General features: G+C 37.8%; 1 protein-coding gene across 1 annotated transcript in view; it reads right to left on the reverse strand.

Moving 5' to 3' along the window:
* acsl3a (acyl-CoA synthetase long chain family member 3a) overlaps positions 1-17,490 on the reverse strand; it is a 72,972-nt gene that overhangs the window by 13,166 nt on the left and 42,316 nt on the right. The window contains exons 8-14 of the mRNA XM_059947631.1: positions 17,343-17,414; positions 14,149-14,288; positions 12,052-12,224; positions 8,152-8,226; positions 6,032-6,223; positions 4,770-4,884; positions 2,208-2,365 (exon numbers count right to left, since the gene is read on the reverse strand). Of these exons, the coding sequence (XP_059803614.1) occupies positions 2,208-2,365; positions 4,770-4,884; positions 6,032-6,223; positions 8,152-8,226; positions 12,052-12,224; positions 14,149-14,288; positions 17,343-17,414 (925 nt within the window). The remainder of the gene's footprint in view (positions 1-2,207; positions 2,366-4,769; positions 4,885-6,031; positions 6,224-8,151; positions 8,227-12,051; positions 12,225-14,148; positions 14,289-17,342; positions 17,415-17,490) is intronic.

A 17,490-nucleotide genomic window follows, 5' to 3' on the forward strand; every position in this document is an offset into this window, starting at 1 on the left:
CAAAAAATGTTCCCATTATTCCCACTCTCTGCCTTCTGCCAATCAGCCATAGCTTTACCCATGTTAGAATCTTCCCTGTAATAAGTACTCTGGGCTTGCAGCTCATTAAGCAGTTTCATGTGTGGCACCTTGTCAAAGGCCTTCTGAAAATCCAAGAACACCTCAACTGATTCTCCTTTGTCTACCTATCTTATTATTTCTTCAAAGAATTCCAACAGATTTGTCAGGCCAGATTTTTCCTTGAGGAAGCTATACTGACTATGGCCTATTTTATCATGTGCTTCCAAGAAACCTGACACTTCATCCTTAGTAATCAACTCCAACATCTTCCCAACCACTGAGGTCAGAGTAACTGGCCTATAATTTCCTTTCTTCTGCCTCTCTCCCTTCTTGGAATGACATATCCAATTTTTCAGTTTTCCAGAACCATTCCAGAATCTAGTGATTCTTAAAAGATTATTAATAATATCTTCATGAAACAGGGAAATCTCTTTTTTCCGCTTATTCGGGGGAGAGAGAGAGAGAGAGAGAGTCTGTGGTATGTCAAATTAACGGGTGAACGAGTAGTCTTTGGGGTACCTGCAAGTCTGTGTCTTAACTGATGCTCTGCTGCACGCATGAGTGCTTGGTGGAGGGTATAGATACTTTTTCGCTGGGGGGCTGTCATTGCTTTGCTGTGCTTATGCGTGGGAGGGGGAGTTGGGGGGGGGGACTTTGGGATTTTAACATTTAATTTTCATTCATTCTTTGGGGAACTCCTCTATTTTCATGGATGTTTGCGAAGAAAAAGTATTTCAGGATGTATATTGTATACATTTCTCTGACATTAAATGTACCTACGGATCTCTTCAGCCACCTCTTTCAGAACCTGGGGTGTACACCATCTAGTCCAGGTGAATTATCTACTTTCAGACCTTTCAGTTTTCCAAAAACCTTCTCTCTAGTTATGGTAGCTTCACACACTTCATGACCCCTGGCACTTGGAACTTCCATCATACTGCTAGTGTCATGGACAATGAAGACTGATGCTAAATATTTATTCAGTTCACTTCACTTGCCATTTCATTCTCCCCCACTGCTACCTCTCCAACAAACCAATATCCACTCTCGCCTCTCTGTTGCACTTTATGTATCTGAAGAAACTTTTGGCATCCTCTTCAATATTATTGGCTAGCTTATTTTTGTATTCCATCTTTACATTCTTAATGACTTTTTAGTTGCCATCTATTGCTTTTTAAAAAGCTTTCCAATTCTCTAAGTTTTGCTCTATTACATGCTCTCTCTTTGGCTTTTATGTTGGTTTTGACTTCTCTTGTTAGCCATGGCTGTGTCATCTTTACTTTAGAATACTTCTTGTTCTTTGGGATGTATATATCCTGTGCCTTCCAAACTGCTTCCAGAAATTCCAGCCACTGCTACTCTGCCATCATCCCCAACAGTGTTCTTTTCCAATTAATTCTGGCCAACTCCTCTCTCACGCCTCTGTAGTTCCCTTAATTTCACTGTAATACTGATATATTTGACTTTAGTCTCTCAAATTTCAGGGTGAATTTGATTGCATTATGATTACTTGCTGTGAAGGGTTCTTTTACCTTAAGCCCTCTAATCAATTCTGGTTTATTGAACAACACCCAAGCCAGAATAGCTGATCCTCTGGTGGGCTCACCCACAAGCTGCTCTAAAAAGCCACCTTGTAGGCACTCTAGAAACTCCCCCTCCTGTAATCCAGCACCAATTTCATTTTCCCAATCAACCTGCATATTTAAGTCCTCCATGGCTATTGCAATGTTACCCTTTTGACATGCATTTTTATCTCCTACTGTAATTTATAGGCTACTATTTGGGAGTCTGTACACAACTCCCATCAGGGTCTTTTTACCCTTACAGTTCCTTAGCACTATCCCACAATGATTCAACATCTTCCAACCCTATGTCACTTCATTTCTAATGATTTGATTTCATTTTTTTTAAACCAACAGAGCAATGTTGCCCCCTCTGCCTCCCTGCTTGTTCTTTTGATACAATGTGTATCCTTGGACATTAAGCTCCCAACTATAATCTTCTTTCAGCCATGAAACCATATCTATTGTACTTGATCAATACAGTTGTAACTGTAGACTGCTTTAAGTAATCCATAACAACATGCTTGTGGATTAAATATGAACTGAATTCATTAATAGGACAGTCTTTTTTCCTTTCAAGCTCACCAATTGCAGCAGCATCAGTAATCTCTCTCAGCACTTCTTCCTCCATTTCTGGGTGGTTACAAACCTCAGTCCAGCTTCCTATTACATTCTTGTGCTGAGCCAAAGTTAACAGTTGTTTCTGATTGGGCACCACAAAACAGATGACATATGACTGATCACTAGGGAGAAAACAATTTGTGAATTAACTTTTGGTTGCTAAACATTTATAGACATTAACATTTCAAGAAAATGTCCAAAGCGACAGTAATGCACAGTTTGAAAATTGTACCAGGTACGGTTTTTCAAAATTTATACAGTAATTGCAGGGGTGCATTTTGCATGGAAAATGCCAGTTACTCAGAATCATTCTTTACCAGTGATTACTAAACTAACCCTGTAGCAAGGGCTGGAATTCTCAGAAATTAAGCTTCAATTGACTTAAATTAGATAGATTTAATATATACCCTTAATTGTTTGTCGAAGTGCCTTAGTAGATTTTTATAGATCAAGTTCTTTTTAAAAAAGTATGATGCTTGATCCTGGTGAATGCTCCTCAATGTTGCTTGCTTCATCTGTTTTGTAGGTGGGGCTGTGTCTTAAACAGGCATCATTTGTTTTATTTACTTTAAATGTTCATGACCTTGAATTATGAGATGCATTTTCAGCACAAAATCCTATTAACCAAAAAATCAAGACCAAATTCCAACTATGTTACAAAAATTGAATTTCCAGAGATAATTTTAAAACCTGAAATATACCAATTCACGATTTAATTGTTCAAAGCATCAAATGATATCCATTAATATACTTGACCTTAATAAGATTTTGCAATTGTTATAAATTGCTGGACACAAACCAATAAAATCTTAAGTCACAAGAGAGAACACAAATATTTATCTGATTAACCTGAAAGAACATGAAATACATTGCACAAGGAATTGTAGCTTATAGTAGATGAATATCAGAGGGAATGAAACACTAGACAACAGAAAGGCAGAAAGAATGGCAATAAACATCCAGTACCTTGTCAAAGTTCACAGCCCCCACAACTATTTTACTGTCTCATTTTCTAAATTTAAGATATATTGAAGTAGGATTTTTGAGGTAATCTACAAAACATTGTGCATCATGTCAAATCAAAAGAAAAATTCCAAAACTTGCCAATTTACAAACAGTTAAAAACCAAAATTGTGAGGCAGAAGAAAGTATTCATCCCCTTTGCAATTACGGTACTATGCTAACTTTCCTCAGATGCAATTACCTTACCAACTCACCCAATTTGTTGATGTAGAAAATTTGTGGATTACCTGTTTTAATTAATAAGAATAAATGCCCTCTCTCTCTGTAAGGTCCAACAGTATGGTAGATTTTCAACAGACCAACCCAAAAGGAAGACAAAAGAAAAAAATCTGATAATAAAAATTTAATACTGTGCATCAGCCAATACCATCCCTACTGTAAAGTATGGTGAAGGTAGCATCATGATATGGGGATGCTTTTCAGCACAAGGGACCAGAAAACTGGTCAGGACTGATGGGAAGATGAATGCTGCTAAATACAGAGAGATCCTGGATAAAAAACTGCTAGCCTTTGTTAGAATGCTTAAATTGGGGAGGAAGTTAGTTTTTCAGCAGGATAACAACCCAAAGTACACTGCCAGAACAATCATGGAGTGGCTTCTACTGAAGAATTTGGATGTCCTTGAATGGCCCAGAGTCTTGGGTTTAACCCAAGTGAACATCTCTGGCAAGACTTCAAGAATGCAGTCCATGGCTGCTCCTCAGCTCACCTGACACAACTCGAGCAATTTTGCAAGAAGGAATAGAAAAATCTTGCTCCATCACATTGTGCAAAGCTAATAGAGACTTGTCCAAAATGATTACTGGCCGTAACAGCATTAAGGAGTAAGTAGTTCAGTTAAGTCCTGAGTAAAGTGGAATGAATACTTTTGAAGTGCTGACATTTCAGTTTTTGAATTTAAGTTTGTTTTAAGTTTTTCATGCTTAACAATTTTCCCTGTTTTTTTGGGCTCTACTGTTGGGGGAAAAAAACAAATGATTCACAAATAAAATTTCTTAGTTAAATACATCAAAATCCCTGGTTGTAATATTCATTTATGTGAACAAAGGGTCAGGGCTGAAATCATTTACAAGGCACTATACTACAGGGTAAATAAAATCAATCTGACATTGCCAGATACAAAGGAAGAAATTCTTCAGCTTTACACTGGGAATTTTCAGGTTAGACATGGGAAAGAGACAAGCATTTGAAATGCTCTCTGTTCTCCCTGGTGTTTATCACCAAAGTGCAATTTATGCTTTTACCCTGAATTAATTTAATTACACTTAATTTTGGTCAAAAGAAATCCCTTCATAGACTGTTAGTTAAAGCCTGTCCAGAGCCTTATAGGCTCATCAGGCCGGTGTTGGTTTCCGTGGCGTGAAGTGACTGAGAGCACGAGAATTACCCCCCCCCCCCCCCACCACCTGCATAGGACACCAGTCTATGACGAGGTAATTTTATGTTTTAGATTCTGTAGAGCAACAGGTTATTCAGAAGGGTTGAAATATACACAAATCTCACCTGTTTGCATAGACACAGATATTATCTATTAATGGACTGTTCTTCAAAGCAGACTCCACCTTTCCCAAGGCAACATATTCCCCAGCTTGAAGCTTCACAAGATCTTTCTTACGATCTATAGAGAATGTACAATTGCAGTTACAATTCTTGAAATTAAAGCATTCTGTTTAAAAAATTTCACAATTATCTTACATCTTACAATGTCAATACAGATTTTACTCAAATTCAATCTAAAAAAACTGAGACTGCTTGTATATGATGTATCTTGAAGATTATGAACTTAAATTTTTCAATTCTTGGAAATGTTATTAAATTAAGAATAATTACCAAATTTGGTTGTCAAGTACCTCAAATTTATATATAGTCTGGCTGGTTTAAATAATCCTTTTTGAAAAGCAGTACATGTGCGTGGATTGGGCTGCCAGCAACGGTAGTGGAGGTGGAAATGATAGGGTTTTTTAAGAGACTCCTGGATAGGTACATGGAGCTTAGAAAAATAGAGAGCTATGGGTAAGCCTAGGTAGTAAGGTAAGGACATGTTCGGCACAGCTTTGTGGGCCGAAGGGTCTGTATTGTGCTGTAGGTTTTCTATGTTTCTATATTTCTAAGAGATGTGCCTGGATGAGTAACATACATATCCCCAACACTGTGCACCATGCTGGAAAAAAATCAGGGGACGGGAAATAATAGTGTATAGGGATAACAGGAAAATACTATTCCAATGAAATTAAGATCATTAATAATCCTTTACTGTAAATTGTTACTGAGGGTAATGAACTAGGTCATATGTGAAACAAGACCAACGTCTTTGCACTAGACTTTTGCAGTAGATGTAAACTGCCAACAATGCTTTACAAGATTGCTTGTATTCCAACAGCTGCTTATCAGGCATTACGAAAAGAAAATTAAGCCAATGTAGAAAAAAAATGATTAATTCCTGGGGGAAAAACTGGAGAGACATATGGCAATGCTTCAGTAGAAACATTTAAGTTTCTTTTAAGGGCACAAGAATTATCTCATTAGGTTTAGTATTTGCTGTTGAAAGATACATTTTCCCAAGATTATAGTGACTTGTAATTGGCAATATCCCAAAGGCTAAACTTTGAGAGGAAAATAGATTTTAAATAGTATTTAGAAATAGACTCCTCCCCAATTATACTTCTGTTGAATTCACACTTACCATTATCACAAAATTATAGGCTTTTAAATTCTAGTATTACTTAATGATTGAAATTTATATTCAGTTATCTACAGACACTAACCAATGACCTTAAGGCATCCATCGTTTTGAAATTCGCCTATATCCCCAGTACAGAACCAGGACTGCCCATCCTTATCCATAAAATAATCTTCCATTGTTTTGGATTTATTCTTGAAGTATCCCAAGGTGACATTTGGGCCACCAATAATAATCTCTCCTCTTGGATGAGGTTTGTCATAAACTGTATATCCACCTAGTTAACAAAATAGGAAAACAAAAAGGTGATGTATAGAGTTAACCCTCAAGCAGAAACATGCAAGGTAAAACCAACTTTATCTGAAGCCTTGAAAATGTACAGAGACTTGTGTTTGTGTGTTGCATATCCAGGTTAGCCATTGTAATACCTATTGAAGCTGACAACTATCTCATGTAATCAGTCCTCTGGAAAAATCAGAATGGTAATCTATACATGGAGCCAAAAGAGATGATGGAGATGCTAATGGTATTTTATGCATCTGTGTCTACTCAGGAGATGGACACAAGGGTCTAGAGAGCAGCAATGATTCTAAATAGATCACACAGGAGGTATTTGCTGTCTTGAGGCAAATTAGGGTAGATAAATCCTCAGGGCCTGACAAGCTGTTCCTCAGACCCTACAAGCGGCAAGTGTAGAATTGCCAGGGCCGCAGCAGAGATATTTAAATCATCCTTAGTGACAGGTGAGGTTCCTGAGGATTGGAGGATTACCAATGTTGTTTCACTGTTCATGAATGGGTCTAAAAATAAACTAGGACCAAGTGAGCTTGACATCAGTAGTGGGAAAGTTATTGGCAGGTACTCTGAGGGACTGGACGTACAAGTATTCGGACAGACGTGGACAGTTTAAGGATATTTAGCATGGCTTTGTGCATGGAAGGTAACGTCTAACCAATCTTAGAGTTTTTCAAGTAAGCTACCAGGAAAGTTGTTGAAGGTAAGGCAGTGCATGTTATCTACATGGACTTTAGTAAGGGATTTGACAAGGCATGGAAAGCTGTCAAGGTCCAGTCACTCGGCATTCAAGATGAGGTAGCAAATTACATTAAATATTGGCATTGTGGGAGAAGCCAGAGTGGTAGGAGATGGTTGGCTCTCTGACTGGAGGCCTGTGACTAGTGGAATGTCACAGGTGATGGGTTTGTTGTTGCTTGACATTTAAATCAGTGATCTGGATGACAATGTTGTAAACTGGATTTGTAATTTGCAGATTACACCATGATTGGGGATGTAGTGGACAGCGAGGAAGGCTATCATGACTTTGCAGTGGGATCTGGACCAATTTGGAAAAATGGGCTGAGAAATAGCAGATCAGATTTAATGCAGACAAGAGTGAGGTGTTGCACTTTGGTTGGACCAACCAGGGTAAGTCTTACACAGTGAATGGTATGATACTGAGGAGTGCAGTAGAACAAGGGGATCTGAGAATACAGGTCCATAATTCATTGAAAGTGGAGCCACAGGTAGACTCATTCGTAAAGAAAATCAAAATATTCAGTACAGGAGATGGGATGCCATATTGAAGTTGTATGAGACGTTGGTGAGGCCCATTTTGAAGCATCATAGGCAGTTTTGGGTACCAACCTCAGGAAACATGTAAATAGGTTAAACAGTCTAAACAAAATTTTCAAGGATGTGGCTGGGACTAGAGCACCTGACTTATAAGGAAAGATTGAATAGGTCAAGACTTTATTCTTTGGAATGTAAAAGATTGAGGGAAGATTTGAAAGAGGTATACAAAATTATCATGGATATAGATAGGGTAAATGCAAGCAATGCCTAGAGGTTGAGTGGGACTACAACTAGAGGTCATGGGTTAAAGGTGAAAAGCTTAAGGGAAACATGGGAGGAAACTTCGTCACTCAGAGGGTTGTGAGTGTGTGGAATGAGAGGCCAGCAAAAGTGGTGCATGTAAGCTCAATTTCAACGCTTAAGTGAAGTTTGGATAGGTACATGGATGGATATGGAGGGCTATGCAGGTCGATGGGACTATGCAGTTTAAATAGTGCAGCACAGAATAAATGGGCTGAGGGGTCTATTTCTGTGCTGTACTTTTCTATAACTATTTACCATAAGGTTTTTTTTTGGTGCAAGTATTTCACTTCTTACTAGACACTTCCATTTCAAGCAAATGATAGTGCTCACCTTCTTCCCAGTTTTTTAATGTAATCTCACAGCAGGGAAGTGGAGCTCCCACACGGCCAGTAGTGAAGTCAAATGCTAGAATCAACAATAATTACTTGAATGAAACACCTCTAAAAGTTGTTAAAAGATTCTGAAGTACAGAAGTTTATAGAGAATTGAATACACTTTGGCTTGCTATAGCTAGAATAAGTCAATGGAGAGACATTTAATGCTTTGCTTCCCCCATTCTCCATCCCCAGTGATCTAAACTGGGGTTTCAAGGGGCAGCCAAAGACTTTTTAAAAAAAACAGCTGGTCAATGATATTATAACCACAATATACCTGAGAAGGTTTTACTAGCCAATTTTCCACTGAAAGCCTATCGGGGTCCTTTATACTTGTACCAATTGAGATTAATATTGTACACAATGGAATGAATGAGTTGAGCTAAATAAGCTTTTCTATTATGGATTTACTTTTGAGATGAAATTGTTTTTCTTTGGCTGTTTAATACTTGGGTTAAAATCTTTCACCAAGGTGACATATTCCACAATCAACATTAATTAATGGATGAATTACCAGGTCAGATTTTCGTTGTGGGAAAGTACACAAGAAGGCTATCACTTATTCACATTACAATTAAAATATAGTAGATCATAGGCTTTGGATGATTGCAATTGTGAAACAATATTAAAATGCATCTCATATTTTAGGAATCAGTTTAGCATAATTTATTGAGGAACTATTCATAGTAATAAAAGATTTTAATATTAGTTCTCTTCACATGCAATTCATTTTAAAACAACCAAAAGATCACGACGCTTCCATTTCAGCTAATTAAATGTTCCTTCCAGTGAAACAATGAAAATGAATTTACATTGTCCATTGGATAACACACCAAATGAAACTCAAGCCTACCTATTATCAAACTAATTTAAACCTTCCACCCACTGTATATACGTTTCAAATTGCAAAGATAGAAAACACAGATATAGTGATAATATTTCCCATCAGTACTGCAGAAAAATACAACCACCTATTATAAAAAGGTGTAATAACATAACACTTAGGAATGATTAACAAGATTGGAAACCAACCACAAAAATCCACTGGAGGTTTTGAAAATAAATAACAAATAGAATTTAGACTTGTATGCAGATAAGGTCTTAAATGAGAGGTTGATGTGCAAAATTAAAACTTATGGGATTGGAGGAAACATTCTGGCATAGAATGAGAACTGGTTGCTAGAGCAAGAGTGAAGTGGACTTTTTACTGGATGGCAGGCCATGACTAAAGTGACACTGTAGGAATCAGTGGTTAGCTTCCATTAAATCACATTGTATAGCAATTATTTTGTTAACAAATGAAACATTTAAGATTATGAAGGATACAAAGTGAAAGTTGGTGTGTGGAGAGGAATGTAGGGATGGATGGATGGGAGGTGGATGAAGCGAGGCTGCAATGTGATTTAGAGAAGATGGGAGCGTAGGCAAATGCACAGCAGCTGCAGTATGACATGAATAAGTGTGACATTATCCATTTTAGTTTGAAAAATGGAAAGACAAGTTACCTGAATAATTACAGAGTGAGAAAAGTGGTGGTGCAATGACACCTGGTAAACATTCTAGTGCACCAAACATTTAGAAAGGCAAATTATATGATGGCTTTCATTCCAAAATGTTTTTATTTTGAGAGCAAGGATGTTTTGCTGCAGCTGCATGGAGCCTAAGTGAGAAGTCGTTTGAAAATGTGAAAGAGTCATTTTGGTCTCCTCTTCTGAAGATTTTCTTGTGAATTAAGTGAATGTTTACAAGACAGACCCTGAAGTGGCAGGAGAGATTGAGCTTGATAGCCTATTTTTAGTGGAACAGAGAATCTTGTGATCTCAAGTCTTCTGGAGTATGCCATTTAGACCAAGATTAGAAGAAATGTCTTGATCCTGAGTCTGCTAAAGCAATGGAATTCCCAATGGGGAAGGTACAGTGGCCAAGTTAGCCATTATATTCAAGGCAGACCTATATATATTTCTTAATGCTAAGGAGACCAACGGATATGGGAGGGCAGCAGGAACAGGACATTGAAGTGGATAATCATAATGGAACAGGACCAAGTTGCCTACTCCTATTTTCTATGCTTTTTCATATCCAGGTTTCCCCAAGTACAAACCCACGAGCTGCAAAGTCTTCATTCACACCAGTCTACTCTCTATGGTATTAGAACATGGAAGTGGGTCTTCTGGGCTAACACATCCTTGCCAATCAATGGCCAGCCAGTCATATTAATCTGATCCAGCACATGACATATATTCTTCGTGGCAGCAGGGATTCAAGAGGTTTGAATGCTGACAATGACTCTGCTTCTACCACTCTCTCAGGCAATGTGCTTTAGGTACTCATCAGCCTTTGGGTGAAACTCAGTTTATACTTCAAGCTCAACAGAAGCAAAAGCAGCAAACATTTGTGAATTGATTAAATCAGATAAGAACTAGTAGGGGCCCCCCTTCCCCATTTCCTTTTCGCTCTCTTACCTTATCTCGTCTGGTCATCACTTCCTTCTGGTGCACCTTCCCCCTTTTCTTTCATCCACAGCCTTCTGTCCTCTCCTATTAGATTCCCTCTTCTCCAGCCCTGTACCTCTTTCACTAATTTTCCAGCTCTCTACTTCACCTCTCTCAGTTTCACCTACCACCGTGTTTCTCCCTCCTCACCACTTAAATCTACTCATCTTTTTTCCCCCTCTTATCCTGCTGGAGGGTCTCGACCTGAAACACCGACTGTACTCTTTCCTATATATGCTGCCTGGTCTGCTGAGTTCCTCCAGCACTTTTGTGTGAAGCAAAAACTCAAATAGTTCAGAAATTCTGGAGATTTTGGTGAACATGACATATGCAACATGAAGACTAATTATGTTAATTGATAATCTTGATACAGGAAATTAAAAGTTTCAAGAATTAACTGCCGCAATAAACCTGCATTACTTCATATTTAGATAAAAGTAAACTAAACAAAATGATTACATATAGCATTAATAAAATATCAATTCAAAAATATCAAAGATGTATCTGATACGGGAAAAAGTTTAGAACCTGCCTTCAAAAAAAAAATAGCTATAAGGATACAGTTTCTAATAACTTTTTTTTTCCCTTTAGTATTCATCTACATATAGTAGTAATACATTTAGTTATTTATTGTTATTTATATTTGCATTGACACAGTTGTTCATTGAACCAGTTAACAGTTACTGTTCTAGAGATATGCCAAGTATGGCTGCAGAAAAAGAATCTCAGGGTTGTATATGGTGACATGTACACACTCTGATAAATTTTACTTTGAACTTTGTTAGAGATCATACTATAAAATGTCATGTTAAATATATTAAGAAAAAGATAAAAGGAATAAATGGCTTTAGTTTTATTTCAATAGAAGGTGGTCCTTGAACATACCATGTCATTCAGAATTAGACAAGACTTGGTATGTCAGCAAGACTTGCGCGAATTTTAACAAATGTAGCATGAAGGGCAGTCTAACTAGTTGCTTCACCGTCTAAGTATGAAGAGTCCACTGCACAGGATCAGAAAAAGCAGCACTAAGTTGCAAACTCCATCATGGGCACTAGCCTCCCCAGCATTTGAGAACATATTCAAAAGATGATGCTTCATAAAGGTCGCATCTGTCATTAAGGGCCCCCATCACCTTGGACATGCCCTCTTCTCATTAGTATCATCAAGGTCATGATACAGGAGCCTGAAGACACACAATCAACATTTTAGGAGCAGTTTTATATTTATTCTAATTTGTTTTTTGACTATGCATTGCAATGTACTCCTAACATAAAACGGAGCTCATGACATATGCCAGTGATATTAAACCAGATTTTGCTAGTACGACAGTTACAAAGTACATTTCCCAGGAGATGACTAACCATCACTAATAGTTCCAGCTCCACAGGTCTCTGTTAAACCATATCCTTGTCCAACAGGGCAGCAAAAGCAGATGTTCATGAATGTTTGTGTGGATGGTGATAATGGAGCACCACCACACAGAATGAGCCGGGTCTTTCCTCCTAGCAATAAACGTATTTTCCGGAAAATCAACCTGCAAAGGAAAATAATAATAGTTTAAATATGGCAGTTCCAGATGAATAATCAGTCAATGCAAATAAACAACTTGAAATAATTAAATAGACTAGACTAGATAAATGACCAGTAGGAAATACAATTTGTATTGATACTATCGCTTGTAGCAGCAAAATCGCTATATATTTGAAAGTTATATTAAAATTGATACCAGAGAGATAGTAAAAATATAAACATGAGAAAGTCTGCAAATACTGGAAATCCAAAGCAACATGCACAAAACACAGGAGGAACTCAGCATGCCAGGCAGCATCTATAGAAAAAAAAGAGAGTAAACAATCGGCATTTTGCACCAAGACGGTTCTTCAGGACGGAAATGGTTGCTCAACAGGATTTAAATATGACTATTGAATTCAGAAAAGATGGAACAAAATCAGTTTAAGTGATGGCAGCATCAGGGAACCATGTTGAAGATGAACGAATGATCAAAATCTAGAACAGGAAAAGGCTACAAAGAGGTGAAATGATAATTCTGGGCAGCATACCAAATTCCTATAAACTTCTTTTATAATATATTTGATCATTTTAACATTGATTACTAATTACACATATTATGCATTAAATGGTGTAACATTTGCTATATTTTGTTACGGAAATGGTTCCTTTGTACTACAACTGCTAGCAACCCCCCTCAACCTCCCGGTAAATTTTAGGCCAAATGGAGAATGACAATTTATGTTGCTACGTCCTTACAAATCAACAATGCTAAGCCACATGCAAAACACCATAGCTTAAAGAAATTTACTGCAGAGTGATTATTCCCATTCCACAAACACATTACAGCTAATTTGGTATCTTTTATTGAACTTAACATATTTAATCCATATCAACTGGAGCAACTTCAGAGAGAATCAAATCCTCAAATGTCAAAATTCAGAGTAAAATTACCTTGTTAAGATAAAGAAACTTATTTTCAACAATATTTATTCCCTACAATTAAAACTTCCACAAGTGTCATTTGCATTCCAAGTAAAATGAATGAAATGAAATACTTTATTGTCACCAAGCAATTGATACTACAGCGTACAATCAACACAGCGATATTTGATTCTGTGCTTTGCACTCCCTGAAGCACAAATTGAAGTAAATATAACAAAAATTTAAATTATAAATTATAATTAGAAAATAGAAAAGGGAAATAAGGCAGTGCAATTCAGGTCCAAATATTTGGAAGGTATGGCCCAGATCCGGGTTAGGATCCGTTCAGCAGTCTTATCACAGTTGGAAAGTACACAGTAAGTACACAGCCTTGTGGGGCACCGGTGCTCAGAGTGATTGTAGAGGAGAGCTTGTCCCCTATTTTTACAGCCTAGGTCCTGTCTGTGAGGAAGTTGAAGATCCAGCTGCAGATCTGAGTGCTAAGACCCAGGTTCTGGAGCTTAGGAATCAGTTTATTTGGAATGATGGTATTAAAGGCAGATCTGTAGTCAATGAAAAGGAGCCTTACATATGCATCTTTATTCTCCAAGTGTTCTAAGGAGGAATGTAGTGCCAAAGAGATGGCATCTGCTGGTGACCTGTTTCTCCGGTAGGCGAATTGCAAAGCATCGAGGTTAACCAGTAGGCTATGGTTGATGTGTGCCATAACCAATCGCTCGAAGCACTTCATAGCAATTGACGTCAAATAATTATTTGAAGTTATAAATCAAAGGTCCACAACCTGGGGTCCATGGACCACTCAGTTAATGATAAGGGTCCATGGCATAAAGTAGTTTGGGAACCCCTGTTATAAATGATTGCTGACATGTTTACACTACTTTGAGATCTTAAACCCAAACCTCTAGCCCACAGTTAAGCAAAACAATGAGGCATGCTTGGTTCTATTCAATTTAGTGCATAACTTCATACACTACTATAAAACAATTTAGTTTTAATCATCTTACCAGTTGCAGATGGGTGTGTTGTAACCTACAGCAATCTGTTCCTTTTTGTAATTGTAAGCAACAATAAAGAGAGTTCGCTGTATACTATTCATGTCTTCTACTTTTGTTACTATATTCTTATAAATTCGATCCATAATTTCCTGTTGGCACAAAATGAGATAAAGTAACTGTAGGTTTGTTGACATTAATTTTAATGCATTAATTTTCTCAGCATTAAGTTTAATGCTGAGAAGAGTGAGGTTCTACATTTTGGCAGGAATAATCCAAATAGAACATACAGGGTAAATGGTAGGGCATTAAGGAATGCAGAGGAACAGAGAAATCTAGGAATAACAGTGCATAGTTCCCTGAAGGTGGAGTCTCATGTAGATAGGGTGGTGAAGAAGGCTTTTGGAACGCTGGCCTTTATAAATCAAAGCATTGAGTACAGAAGTTGGGATGTAATGTTAAAATTGTACAAGGCATTGGTAAGGCCAAATTTGGAATATTGTGTGCAGTTCTGGTCACCGAATTATAGGAAAGATATCAATAAATTAGAGAGAGTGCAGAGACGATTTACTAGGATGTTACCTGGGTTTCAGCACTTAAGTTACAGAGAAAGGTTGAACAAGTTAGGTCTCTATTCATTGGAGCGTAGAAGGTTGAGGGGGGATTTGATCGAGGTATTTAAAATTTTGAGAGGAATAGATAGAGTTGACGTGAATAGGCTGTTTCCATTGAGAGTAGGGGAGATTCAAACGAGAGGACATGATTTGAGAGTTAGGGGGCAGAAGTTTAAGGGAAACACAAGGGGGTATTTTTTTACTCAGAGAGTGATAGCTGTGTGGAATGAGCTTCCTGTAGAAGTAGTAGAGGCCAGTTCAGTTGTGTCATTTAAGGTAAAATTGGATAGGTATATGGACAGGAAAGGAGTGGAGGGTTATGGGCTGAGTGCGGGTAGGTGGGACTAGGTGAGATTAAGAGTTCGGCACGGACTAGGAGGGCCAAGATGGCCTGTTTCTGTGCTGTGATTGTTATATGGCATGGTTATATTACATAAGGTAGCATAGGTGGTTAGCACAACACTTTACAGTAGAGGTGACCCAGGTTCAATTCCCACCTCTGGTTGTAATGAGTTTGTGCTTTCTTCCCATGACCTCAAAGGTTTCTTCCAGGTGTTCTGGTTTCCTCCCACAGTTCAAAGATATACCAGTCAGTAGGTTAATTGGTCATTGTAAATTGTCCTGTGATTAGGCTAGGGTTAACTCGGGGGATTTCTGGGTGGTGTGTTATGATGGGTCAGAAAGGCCTATTCTGCGCTGTCTCAAGGAATAAATAAATCTTTTCTGAAAACATTGTTCCTTTTTTTGATCAAATTCTAGTGTCTTTTCAAAGGAACTTGGGCTATCCCTTCTAATAATATGCTGTACACATCACAGAAATACAGGATATTAAGAGGAATTTTAAGCAATTGAGAAGCTGCTGTTGCTTCTTATTAGCCAATGCAACAAAATTCATCCTTCAAACTCTTCAACTGATCAAAAATGAAAGTTATCTCCACCATACTAATGACCAAGGAATTAAATGTTGTCTGTAACAGAAACATGTCTATGGTGGATGGAGTGCATTTTACAAACAAAAGCCTAGTTGGAAACATTCAGTTTGTTACTCCAAGTATGGCCTAGAACATACTGTATGTTCAGTCTTCCAAATTTGGACTACCTTTGTCCACTTGGCTGGTAATTGAATAAAACTCTGATAATCCACTATTCAGCTATTCAGAAATCAGGAACATTTGACACCTGGCTAACAAGATGGATGTTTGCTGAACTCCATCCATTCACCAGGGACCCAGTTCCTGTGCTCACCATCCACCTGACAGCACCTTTGTACCCTGCAATCCCTTTTAAACTCACTTGGCTTTTTGTTTCACCCTCCCATGAAACCTCGCGGGTTCACTGGAAAACTTATACCATCATGTAATCTCTCTAAAAGGGCAAATTAAGTGTATGGGAGGCTTTATAGAATGCATGACAGCCTGGAAAATCTGCAAGAAAAAAACCCAATAATCCAGCTATATGTAAACTGTTCAGCTAAGACAACCCCATATACTGGTAATTTCTTCTCTTAACCAACTCTTTTCCAGCATTCTTAGGCTCAGATCCTCCAAAATCATTAATATTGCACGAAATTGGAACCATTGGCCATGCCAGACCCAAAGCCAGAAGTGATGAGAAACTTTGCAAGATAGACTTTTGTACTGTTATGGTTTAACAGTGTGTTGTCAAATTTATTTTTAAAAAACACAGAATTAGCTTTGGCACTGATATAAACACTTAAATATCAAGATATTAATAGTAAGGAAGGCAAATACAATGTTAGCTAAAACATAAAAGCATGGATATAATGTCGAGGCTTTAAGGAATTGGTCAGACCACATTTGGCTTATTGTGAGCAGTTTGGGGGTCCCTTGTTTAAGAAAACATATGTTGGCATTGGAGAGGATCTAGAAGAATGATCCTGGAAATTAAAGGGTTAACATATGGGAAGGGTTTGATGGCTCTGGGCATGTATTCACTGGTGTTTTGAAGAATGTTTGGGGGGGGTGGGGGGAGAAGAGAAATCTCATTGAAACCTACTGAATATTGAAAAGCCTAGATAGAATGGATATAGAGAGGAAGTTTCCTTAGTGGGAGAGTCTAGGACCAGAAAGAATAGCCATAGAATAGAAGGATATTCCTTTAGAACAGAGAAGAGGGCAAATTTCTTTAGCTAGAGGGTGGTGAATCTGTGGAATTCAATGCATGAATGGCTATGGTGGCCAAATCATTGAGTATATTTAAAGCTGATGTAGATAGGTTCTTGAATAGTAAGGGCATCAGAGGTAATGGAAAGAAGGCAGGAGAATGGGGTTGAGAGGAATAATACATCAGCCATAATTTGGCTCAATGGACCAAATGGCCTAATCTGCTCCTATTCTTATGGTCTTATTGCTCAGATGCAGATCTCTTACTGGAACAGAAACAATTTTAACCAATGAGTGAAACAATACTGCTTATTCTGTTAGTGCAACATTAAGAACTTCGACTTAGCATTCTGTATTTGAGCAGTACTGAAGATGAGAATTAATCAAATGTAACAAGCTTTTCAGGTGCTAACAAGCAATAGCACTTGTTAAAATTTAGATCAATTTTTTTTTTTAATTAAGAACTTACCGGTACAGCCGCTAATAGTGTTGGCTTAAGTACAGTTGTATCACCTTTGCTTCCTTTCTTGATTTTAGCAGACTAAAAGACAACAAATATCAATGCACCCCATAGGAAAATTTAGTTGTGCATGTGGCTCAAATACATTTTCATAGTT

Source organism: Hypanus sabinus, chromosome 2, assembly GCF_030144855.1.
Source record: "Hypanus sabinus isolate sHypSab1 chromosome 2, sHypSab1.hap1, whole genome shotgun sequence".
NCBI classification, from domain to species: Eukaryota; Metazoa; Chordata; class Chondrichthyes; order Myliobatiformes; family Dasyatidae; genus Hypanus; species Hypanus sabinus.